This window comes from Dermacentor albipictus, chromosome 1 (assembly GCF_038994185.2).
Source record: "Dermacentor albipictus isolate Rhodes 1998 colony chromosome 1, USDA_Dalb.pri_finalv2, whole genome shotgun sequence".
Lineage (NCBI taxonomy): Eukaryota > Metazoa > Arthropoda > Arachnida > Ixodida > Ixodidae > Dermacentor > Dermacentor albipictus.
In genome coordinates, this window is record NC_091821.1 from 12068500 (window position 1) to 12080523 (window position 12024).

General features: G+C 45.1%; 1 protein-coding gene across 1 annotated transcript in view; it reads right to left on the reverse strand.

Annotated features, from left to right (window-relative positions):
* Nucleotides 1-12024, reverse strand: part of LOC139054116 (neprilysin-1-like) — a 68253-nt gene that overhangs the window by 50303 nt on the left and 5926 nt on the right. The window contains exons 3-5 of the mRNA XM_070530689.1: nt 8939-9024; nt 8624-8883; nt 3835-4242 (exon numbers count right to left, since the gene is read on the reverse strand). Coding sequence (XP_070386790.1) covers nt 3835-4242; nt 8624-8883; nt 8939-9024 — 754 coding nt within the window. The remainder of the gene's footprint in view (nt 1-3834; nt 4243-8623; nt 8884-8938; nt 9025-12024) is intronic.

Below are 12024 nucleotides of genomic sequence, written 5' to 3' on the forward strand. Positions count from 1 at the left end.
CCTCCCAAGCAGCTGCTTGCTTTTTAAGCGATCCACAACGTAATACGCATAAAGTAGCGCCGCTTCAGCCCAAAGTCGCTAAAGGATGCATGGGAAAAGTAGCTGCAAAAGGCACATGCACTAGCACGAATGACACGCAACCACAGCATAAGCAAATTTTCATGAAGTGCCTTGTTTAATGTCTCCGGAACAAGGCGCTTATTCGAAGCGAAGGTGCTAGCGGTGCGCTGAGCTGCTGGCGCCTGCCGAGGAACGTCTGGACGACTGGCCCGCCGTGTTCTTGAGGAAAAACGGAATCTGAAAGCGAGGCTGGTCGCTTTGTTCAGGCTGCTCAACTTCCGAGTCCCTCTTTTGGCTCCTGAGAGCCTTCCTGCCGTGGGCCCTTCCGACAGGTCTCTTTGCCGTGGGGTCCAGCGTGTCCTGCGTGGTGCGCACAAGGCTGACGGTGACGCTGGACTTCTGAGACGGTGCCACATGTTTCACTGAGGATTGTGCGCTAAAGGAGATGTCGGGTAAGTGCTCAGCGGCAAGCGCAACCGCCACCATCACGATTGTCATGGCAGCGATAGGGTAGTCCTTGCGTTGTGCGGGTGCGAAGTGAAACCTAATTCGGCGAAGATGGCGAACAGTATAGCGGTGATGACCTGCACGCAGACCAAGTCTCATTTGTTGGAAATAGGTGCGTCTATACTACGAAAAAAAAAAGATCTATACAGATCCAACGCACAAGTTCGAATCTACGTTGTTAAGAACGGCCAGCTGTAGTGCAAGTTTGCCACCCAGTTCCAACTATGGCAGCAACATTCCGGGAGCGTCGCCGCCAACTTCTAGCCACAGCGTGACTAAATCGACTTTGTGTCAGGGATCAATACGGGCATCCCCCACTCTCCGTCGCTTCAGCTATAGGATGCGTTCGATGAAGCAGGCTTTGTGCTGAAACCGCCACCAACCTCTAGCCTCATCGCCGTTGTGACGGAATGAGTTCGGCGGCCAACTATTGTTCCCAAACTCACCAACGCGCTACCCGGAACGGCTCCGAGTTCTACGGGGCCCCTCTGACGTTGGCTCCGGACATTCGAACGTGTGTGCATTTGTGTGCGCAGACCGTCCTGCGGGGAGGCGGCTAGTTTGCGATGACGAAACGAACGTTCGCATCACCTTGTATCGGGAGAGGACCGAGTGTTTAAAAACCGCTGTTGTGCGGCTGCTCAGGTCACACTCTCTTAAGCAGTCATGTTAGACTGATGTACTTTCTCAAACAGTCATGTTAGACTGATATAAATACTGTAAATGAACCCATATTCCTCGTTCTCGATGAGAAGCAGTCCTTCCCTTCATCAACGTCCTCAGCGTGGGTAAGTTGGACGACGGCATGGGCCAGCTACCTTCTAATTCATGCCCGACTCCAATCTTGACAACGGATCACGAGCGATGGGATTGAGCCCCCAATCCTGACAACGTATGGAGAAGCGAAGATTTAGTTAAACGGTTAATTAAATGCTATAAAGCTAATTAAATGCGGTGCGCACACAATTGTTTTTATTTGTACCATACGCAACATCTAATCCCATGCAATGTTTATGCTTATGCACCACATGGGCCACGACTTTAATCTCGTGCAATGTTTATGCGCTATACACTGTGCACAATCGAAGCTGAAATCCAAACGTCGCTTTGTGCGGATGGCACACTGCGAGACGTCGAGGCAGCGATGTCACGATGGCAAAGGCGATGTATGATGATTGTCGAGGCGATAATGTCGAGGAGAGGTGCATTCATAGAGAAAGATGACACATATGTAAGCGTATTTAAGGCTCATTTACCCCTGTGTCACAGTGGCAGACGCCTATATTCTGGGGTATTGGCCAAGAACGGGCAGATGCCCGATAGCCTCAGATTGGGAAGGCCATGCATAAGGAAGTTTATAAATTCACGTAAGTCATTGAATATCATGCGATGTTCCATTAAGATGTATGTGTTCTTTAGAGATGCATATCAGGGGCATTATATGCGCACAGGGGCGCTCAGTGCATAATTGCGCTAAAACGCGGGAAAGAAAAAAAAACGTAGACAAAGCGCTATCTTCTCACTGACTTTATTCGCGAACTTGCACACATCTACATATGTGCATTCATGGCCTTGCAAAGACAAAAACCACGAAGTCAACCAAGCGAGAGCAAAAATTCGTGCAGTGGCAGGTGACGAAGAACAGTGAAAGCAACTTCCCCTAACACACCCTACATGACGCCGTTGTTGGTATGTCGCTGTTGTCAAATAAAAGCTTTAATTCCTGTCACGGTCACGAGTATAGCGGCGCGCTAAATGTTGTTTTTACTGTTCGTCACGTCTTCACAAGGACATGAATGTGCACGTTTGTGAGTAAAGTTAGTAGGGTTAGAAAACAACTCTGTCTAGATTATTATTGTTTCAGTGTTTTGTGTTGGGCTCGCAAACACAAACACATACACACACACACACACACATTTATATATATATATATATATATATATATATATATATATATATATATATATATATATATATATATATATATATATATATATATATATATATCTTCAGCGTCTTCCGTATTTGGCCGGTGGGATTTCAAAAATTCCTGTCCACAAATAACTCGTCTAATCGAGAGGAAACATCGAGAGAACAGCGACTCTTTTTGCGACATTCAATTCGACGGGAAGATGAACTGCATCTTCGAAGCAAGCGCGCTTCTCTCCTATGCCCCGAGCCGAGTTGTTTTCCTCGCGGTCCGCCAAATAGCGCAACCTGTCGGATCAGCAACTTGGCTCCCGTCTGCAAAATCTGTGCTCGTAGCCGAAAGCAGTTTCTGCTTCATTCTACAAAATGCAGACAAGTACCAATGTTTAAATACATCTCAGACAATTACACTGCAATAGGCTACCCTCTGAGCGATGTTTGCTCTCGATTAGACGTGTAATTTGTGGACAGGGATTTTTCAAAGCCCACCGGCCAAATACGGAAGACGCTGTATATATGGTCTCGAAGCTGGCAGCCTTGATGTCCTTAGGTAGCATACGAGGGTTTATTAGCCACGTGGCTGCTTTCCTAAATTCACGTGCTACGTTACTCCATCGGGCTAAAAGGATGTTCCACGTTCACCCACTTTGGCTCTGAGTGACACCGGCTAACAATCCCAGGACTAGATCTAGTAAACATAACTACCCAAGTTAGTGGACAGATTGATAGCCGTCGCCGTAGCACAATGGTAGTGCAACGCACGCGTAATGTGGACGTTGTGGGTTCGGTTCCCACTGGCGACACGTTATTTTTTCGTCCCCTTTCATTTCCATTTTCTTTATTATTTTGTACATTTCAATTTCAACCACAGCTAATTACCCCTATTCTTCCCTTGGCTTCGTTGATTGATTGTTAGCATTATATGATTGTGAGTATATATATATATATATATATATATATATATATATATATATATATATATATATATATATATATATATATATATATATATATATATATATATATATATATATATATATATATATATATATATATATATATATATGAACGAGAACAAAAGGACGCAGAGGGGCCCGGTTCTTATTAGTCATAGCATAAGAAGCCAGCAAACAAGGACACCAAGGACAGCATAGAGAATTTCCCCTATGCTCTCCTTGGTATATAACTCGCTACGGGAATCAATTACAGGGACACTGATGCCCTGCCCTCTTGGCGTCTGAGCGTGCGCATGGGAATGTCGTATCGGAAAACATGCTGGCCGGTCACCTCTGCAGGGCAACCTGTGTAGGCAGGCGACCGTGCCAACTGGTGCGTCACCTGTGCAAGGGCCAGGGCCAGGGCGGCGAAGCAGTACAGCGTGCGGCGATCGGCCGGCACCACCTCGTGGAGTACGGTGAACGCGACGGTCGCCACGGAGACGATGGCCGCCGACGCCACAGTGCGCAACGCCACGAGGAACTGCAATGAGCCAGTGAGGCTGCTCGTGAACCCCGTGGTCAGCAGCGCTTGGATGGAGACGTAGACGACGATGCGACGGCCCACGCAGTCCGCCGCCACTCCCGTCCCGTCGGTGGTGTCGGTGGTGGCACCCACACCACCGACGCCATGAAGTTGGTGCAGAGCGACATCTCGAGCAGCCAGTGTCGCTGGCACACGAGCTGCCACTCGCTCACGATGTTGCCGCCGTATTCGCTCAGATCGAATTCCCACGCATCGCAGGACACCCTGTGGGAAGACGGGCCGCCGTCAGGAGGTTTTCGCGCATGCGCAGCCACTCGGGATCAGGCCACTTGGCATTGACACGGACCGCAACCAGCTTTTTAAACGCTGAGCGGTCAACACTCGCAGAACGTAACGCCGATCATACTCTAGAAAACGATATACTTGAAAAGTTAACGGGCCCTGAAATAGCTTTAGCTGAAGCTTTTGCAAGATAATTTCGACGTTCTTCCAAAGCTGGCCCTACGTGCGTGCGTGTTCGTCATCTGTGGCTCCTCAGCGTTAAGAGCGCTTGTGGGGGCAAGCCCGCTTCGGGGGGCCCTGCCTTTCTAAATGCAAGAACTATCGCCGCTGACGTGTCCAGATCATGCAGATCACAACTGAATTTCATCGCCGTGATGTCTACCTGGAGATTTTCTATTATCCGCTGCGTTCGAGGATTCAAGCGCGTATACTCGTCCTATGCGATGAGCAGAAAAAAGGTAACTAATAAATGTACCCCCCTAGTAGAAAAAGGGGAAGTTGTAAGAACAGGCCTTCTGTGTTATTGTGTTCTTTCGTGTCTTCTACATTCTACGTGTCTTATTTTGTGTCTTCTACGCTGCCGCAGATGCGCAGACGTCTTTCATCGCCAGCAGCGCTCCACGTTCCCTCTTTCATTCTTCGCTTTGTTACGCCGAGGGACAACGCCGACGCTCGACGCAGGAACGGGTGCCTAAGAGCTGCGCTCTAAAATGACAACGCAAGCTGCAATAGTTTATAAGTGTATAGAGCTCTTCAGCTGGCAACAGTTATGCAGCAGAGTTTGAATGTTTGACAAATGAATTTTACTGTTTGTTAAGTAGAGCAAGAACGCTACATACGTGAGCTCGACGCGTGGGGCACGTTCCTTGTATTTGATCATATCAAAAACATGTACCTATAGTAAATTACGGGACAACAGAATTATTGTTTCTTGGCTAACTAACTTGGCTGTCAAAATGCATGACCGAAAGCTTTGTGATCTTGAGCACACTGCTGCCACATCTAGGATAAACGGGTCTGTATGAGGTCTATGTATCAAAACCACGGGCCGCATTCAAAAAGCTCCTCGTTCGTAAGTGGTCTTTGTCATTGGCTGATCTCATTCGCTAATTATATGTGCAGCACCCGGATGGAGAGAATTTCCTGTTACAAACACTTGTAGAATAAGAGCTTTTTGTGAATACACGCCCATGTCTTTGTCCATCTTGTGCAAAACTATAAAAAAATTAGACATTTGTCACGTTAGCGCGAAGATTGCAACAGCCCCCAAAAAGGGGAACTGAATTCACAAGGCTTTTCGTTCGCAAGTTCTTTGTCACTGGCTTGTCGTCTTGGCAAATAATATGCCAAGATTGGATGAAATTTTAACATTTCAAGCGTTAACACATGCAACCACAAGAAACAAGGACGAGACACAAGCGCTTGTCTTTGTTCCCTGTGGTTGCGTTAGTGCTGTTATATTTGTCAAATCAACTATGTACCAACTCACCCAAAAAGCAGTTTTAACTTCAAGAGTAATAGCTTTTTTTGTGTGTGAATCCGAGCCAAGGTTTACAAATGTACTCTAATATGTACGCCATAAAATTTACGGCGTATTTCAATCAATCTCATTTTAAGTTCATCCGCATCACAGTAGGCGTCGTTTTGTTTATTTTTTTCATAGAAACGAAAGCACTTTTGGCTTCATTGGTTACAGTCGAGGTCAAAAGTGAGTTTTCCCTGATCCTGTCACTTAGCATAGCTCACACAGGTTGGAACAAGCGTCTTCTTTCGCGAAATATACGGAATACTGGTTAATCATGCTTTGGCGAAGTCTTCACTAAACGAAGTTTCACCATGACTCTTAAAATTTTCACCTAGGAAACCAAACTTCTCGCTTACTGCTGTTAGTGCTGGGGCGCTATAACATAAAGCTATTCCAATCTTTGTATTCCATTTCTGCAATCAGCCCTTCACGGTTGGTCGAACATTTTTCGGGCTATCCTCGCTTCGCCTGCCTGTCGCACGACGCCATGAAATCTGCGAGAACTTCCCATTTGATATGACATGTACATACTGATTATACGTAATTCGATCGAACAAATCGAAAATGGTTATTTCAGATTCCGCACCTTTATCGCCATCAGCCCTCCGTTATTGGTCAAAATTTTTCAGGCTGCGCCCACTTCGCCTTTCTGTTACGCGACGTCACAAAATGGCGAAAACTCACCTCGTCGAAGTGACGTGTATGCATTAAAGATGCGGTAATATGCCGAACAAAACTGAAATTTTTGCGGAATAGCCGGAGGGGGGTGAGCTGCCCTGTTTCGAAAGGAATAGAAGACGCCTGCCTACCAATCGCTCTGGCACTGCCTACTTGGAGCTGCCGGGATTTATTTACGTATAAGAAAAAAAATTTACTTGGCAGTATAACGTTGTCGAGCCTTTTCGGCACGTATGCGACGTCAATGCCACCTTTCCTTCACTGAGGATCTGTTTTAGTGGCATTTTTTGGCTTCATTGGTTACAGTCGAGGTCAAAAGTGAGTTTTCCCTGATCCTGTCACTTAGCATAGCTCACACAGGTTGGAACAAGCGTCTTCTTTCTTTCCGTTGCGCGCAGCCATGATTTTCGACCAGCCACCGCAAGCAAGGGGAAGCGGACCAATCTCTGACGCCGGCACCACCCTTCTCATTCGGTTATCTACTTTCACTGAGCTAACTCGGCCCCACCTTAAGCCTCTCCATTTCTGTGGGCTCCTCGCCCCTTGTCACCCAATTAGTTAAGAAAAGCCTGCCAAGGTAGGCATGCTATTCGCTTTGACAGCAAACAAAAGTGACCTCCTACAAACGAGGAGAGCGTTTGATTCGGCTGTTAAAACAACGTGGTGGGTCACCCCTCCCCCACCTCCGATGCTTTCGTCGGCGCTTACGTAAACTTGATATCAGAAGATTGGACTAAAATAGATTGGAATAGTTTTACGTTATAGGGCTTCCTGCTGCTCTATTACAAGTCCTAAATTTGAACATGTATCTATTATCTGGGAATTGGAAATGAAACAATCATTGACGCCTTAGAAAAAAATCTACGAAAAGCTGTTCGTTTTTATACTCTCTAAATATCGTTCAACACACTCCCCGACCAACTTAATGGTTAAGCATGATATTCAAACACTGCAGTTGCGAAAAAAAATTCAGATGCTAAAGTTTCTCTTTCTGCTTAAGAATAATCATCTCTCCCTTAAGGACAATACATCCAACCCCTGACAGGACGTTTGACAAGACACCGACACAATTAGTCATTACACACGTTCTTCGGTAGGACAAATACTTTAAATATTCCTTGTTTCCGCGCACAATAACTAGTACAATTCGTTACCCTTCTTTTTTACTAGCACAGAATGTATTGAACGTGTTGACTCCTAAGCACGCTGCATTTGACAATTCTATTTCTTCTGCTTTTCTTACTTTTCTTTTTTCTAGGCGCTGCGTCTTTGCAGTTATCTTTGTACAGCTTTTGTTGTTGTATTTGTGAATTGCAGTTAATGTATAGCTTATGTTTCTTCCTTGCTATGTTCTTAAGCCATTGTTCCTTTTGGGCATTTCAGCACATCTTTACTGACCCTCCTTTTTATACCAATGCCCCTCCTGCATGGGCCCCTACAAGGCCTGCAGTATTCTATAAATAGAAAATAAATAAATAAAATTTAAGCAAGCGTGAGTCAACTTCAAAACTTCACCCTCGTTGAAACCAAGAAACATATTTACCAGGCTCCTTGCACGTTCTGATTTCATTCATTACATCAGCACTAAATAAATTTTACAGGTACTTTCACTCTTTCCACCGCAACCTATTATTAGTCTCAGAAGCCCGTTCTGGTTGTTAAACACTCTTGACGCCTAAAATGTCTGAAATACGAGTTTTAATATACCGTAATCCTCGCACGATTCAGCAATGTTATTTTCCCCCAGGTTGTGTGCGCCTTCTAACAAAAGTCAGCCTGTTCCTGCATTATACAAGACAAATACATACTCTAGGGCTCAGGAGATGTTCCGCGAAGATGGTGCTAACTAACAGGTGAGTGGGCATCTTCAGTAGATGGGCACTGTACAGCGCGGAAACTCTCCGGTATTACATCAATTACGTACCACTGACAGTCTCGGCCTTTAACGATCTCCGATTGCACCGCGGTTGAAACCCTGACCGTGCCAACAACGTTCCGCATTGCTAACTATTCCAACAGTGATGCAATACTGGCCTCTAAAAATAGCGGCCCAAATTCTCTCCGCTTTCTGCACCGTACTAAAGGCGCCACCCACGCAAGTCCAGCGGACAATTTAGCGTCAAGCCCTTTAAAGCCCTGCAGCGAGTGCAGCCCGCGTACCTGGTACAGTGGCTGCGGGTGCCGTCTTCCAGGATAGGAACGGCGAGTTCCTTCCAGCTTTTCGCGGTCATGTTGGCGAACGCCTCCGTGGGCCGGCACCAGTGATCCATGACGTGCGTCGTGAGCCGCACGCTGAACAGGTGGCAGAGGAAGGCTGCGCCCGCGAGCGCGGCGTTGCACAGCGCCATGAGCTGGTAGCGGCCCTCGCCGGAGGGCACCATGGGCTCCTGCTGCTTGCTGGCGCTGCCACTTCCGCAGACCTCAGGTACATCCGGCGGGACGCCCGCGAGCGTCGACGGCCTGCTCGGAGGTCACCATTGCGCTCCTCATCTTCTCCGTGCCTCGAGTCTGGCACTGTGCACGCGCCCGCACGAGCAATGAGGACGATGAGCCTTAAAAACCTGGCACGTGCCCACAATGAGCGATGAGCTAGGAATCGGGTGGTTGTACGCACATATAATGATAAGTGCAAGAATTAATCAAAAAGTGGAACGCACTGACCGGGGCGAACGATGCTTCCTCGTCTAACAGGCAAACGAGGAGGCTACTACCATGCAAACATATTTTTTTCTTCTATCTTGAGGACATTGTATTCTATGGGGAGTTAACCCCACTTTTCCGAATCGGGTATGTCTGTTTTTTGCTCATTGACCTCTCTGTCTTTCCAAACAATAAAAGTTTTCTCTCTAGCCTCTTTCGTGGGCCAATCCCGGAGATGTGCGGTCTAAACACTTGGGCCGATCCCGAAGGTAGTGCAGTATAAAAATGTGGGCCGTTCCGGGAGATAGCGCAGTCAAATCATTAAGTAGTCCGACGCTACTCCTGCTCCCCTCACACGAGGGGTCACATGATAGGGTGCCCTGAGGAGTGGCTTCATGTCGATTCTCATCCCCAACTCGCTCAGGAAGACATTGCCTTTCACCGACGTCAACTGTAGGTTGGATCACCTTCTAACCTTTTTTTTTTTCTTATCAGTTTTCTTGGTGCGCGTTTATTTATATAATAACGTAGGTTTTCCCCATTAAGCTTTGACTATGACATATGACTTTTATTCTCTTCAAATTTATTTTCTTCTTCTTCTCATCTCCTACCATCCCTGGTTTCATACCCTGGCGTTCAGTCTTTTGAATCCCTTCCTCAAAACAGCAATAACTTAAACAGTGTACTTAACATGATGTTAACACATGACCTAATTCAAATAGTTCAGGAACCGACACGTGTGCAAGGAACTAGCAAATCTGTACTGGATTTCGTATTTTGCCTAGAGGATTACCTGATTACACTGTTGAAGTTATGGAAGGCATCTCTGACCACCTGCTTGTCTGTGTTCACTTGCTCATTGTCGCTTGTACTCTATCTAATAACACTGTGAAACATTGTTCTTTCAAAGACTACTCACGTGCAGATGATGCATCCACTATAGCGCATTTGGAAACATGCCTTATCGATTTTAAATATACTGATTTGAACACACTTTGGCGCCATTATGTGCCACTAGATATGTGCCACTACTGTATAGATAAGTTTGTGCCAAGGAAACATAAATTTGTTCGTAGACAAACGCCGTGGATGACGCGTGAAATAATCCAGTTAAAGTGAAAGATAAAAAGGTTAAAGAAACAGCGCTTGCATTTAGGCAATTTAAAGGATTTAAAAGGAGGTCTTGCACGCGCAGTACACTCTTCGAAAGAACATTATTTTAATACAGTGCTGCCAAATTTCATTGTAGAGGAACCAAAAAAGTTTTGGAATTATATAAGTGAAAAAAAGAAACCGGTGTCGCAAATTTTGGTTGATGGTTCTGTGGTTACCGATCACGGGGATATTGCGCGCCACTTCAATGACTACTTTCACAGTGTATTTTCTAAATCCGGTGCTTGTCCATCCATTGACGCAGTGTTTCATCCTTGTGATGTAAATTTTATATATGTATACCCTGGCGTAGTTTCTATGTTTCTAAATTTAAAAGCTAAATCATCATGTGGTCCCGACAACCTTCCTAATGTGTTTCTGAAGAGATATGCTGAATCTGTTGCAAAGTTTCTAGTTATTCTGTTTTGTACTTCATGACTACATGGACAATTACCGAGCGACTGGAAGATAGCCAGGGTTGTGCCAATACACAAGAAAGGTGACCGCGCATTATTACAAAATTACCGCCGAATATCACTTGCATCATCATGTTGTAAACTAATCGAACATATTATTGCCAACTAGATTAATGAATTTTTAGATGCGCACGCAGTCCTCTCTATTTCCAGCACGGGTTTAGAAAAGGATACTCAACAATTACACAACTAGTGACAGTAATACCAGAGTCCTTCCATTTTTATAACATGGAAGGACTCTGGTAATACATTCACTCGCTTCATGTCTCGATAAGAACGGGCAGATTGATGCAATATTTCTTTACTTCAGTAAAGCTTTCGATAGAGTTCCTCATGACAAACTAATATTAAAACTGAGACGCATTGGCCTCCCAGAAATATTAATCATATGGATATCAAACTATTTAACCAATCGTTACTAATTAGTACCAGTTAATGAGCCACACTCACGCTGCGTTCCGGTCGGCTCTGGCGTGCCCCAAGGAAGTGTGCTGGGGCCATTATTGTTTTTATTATATATTAATGGCATTATTACTGAACTTCATCTGAATGTCCAAATCAGGTTGTTTGCGGGTGATTGTGTGCTTTTTCAAGAAATAACTTCAATTAACGACCAAATCCATCTTAACTCCTTCCTTGCTAAGATTTTTGAATGGTGTGAAACTTGGGAAATGAAACTTAACACTGATAAGACCTTCTTTCTTCACTTCTCTCGCAAAAAGCTCCGCTTTCTTTTAACTACAGGCTAGGTCTTCACCTTTGCTGGAAGAGACTAAATATAAGTATTTGGGTGTCACACTTACTAATACTTTATCATGGAATTTACATATAGATAACATCTGCTCTTCCGCATTCCGTAAACTAAACTTTTTAAGACATAAGCTTAGAAATTCTCCCCCCAGCGTAATATTACTTGCTTACAATTCACTAATTAGACCGAAACTTGAATATGCATGCGTTGTCTGGGACCCATTTAATAAACATAATATCACCCGCCTAGAAAAGGTACAGAGAAAAGCTGTAAGGTTTATTTGCTCTAAATTTTCCCCGTATGACTCACCCTCTGAATTAATGCAGATTAATGGTATCCAATGTCTTGAACAACGAAGAAAAAATTTTCGTTTGCAATTTCTTTTCTTGCTTTGGAATCAAGATCTAGCTATTAACCCTACTCCATATCTGTCGCTTTCAACGCCGAGGCATACACGTCACCATCATCCTAGATTCCCTGACGCCGTATTTTGCGCGAACAGATTTATTCAAGTTTTCATTTTTTCCTCGCACTGTAACCAA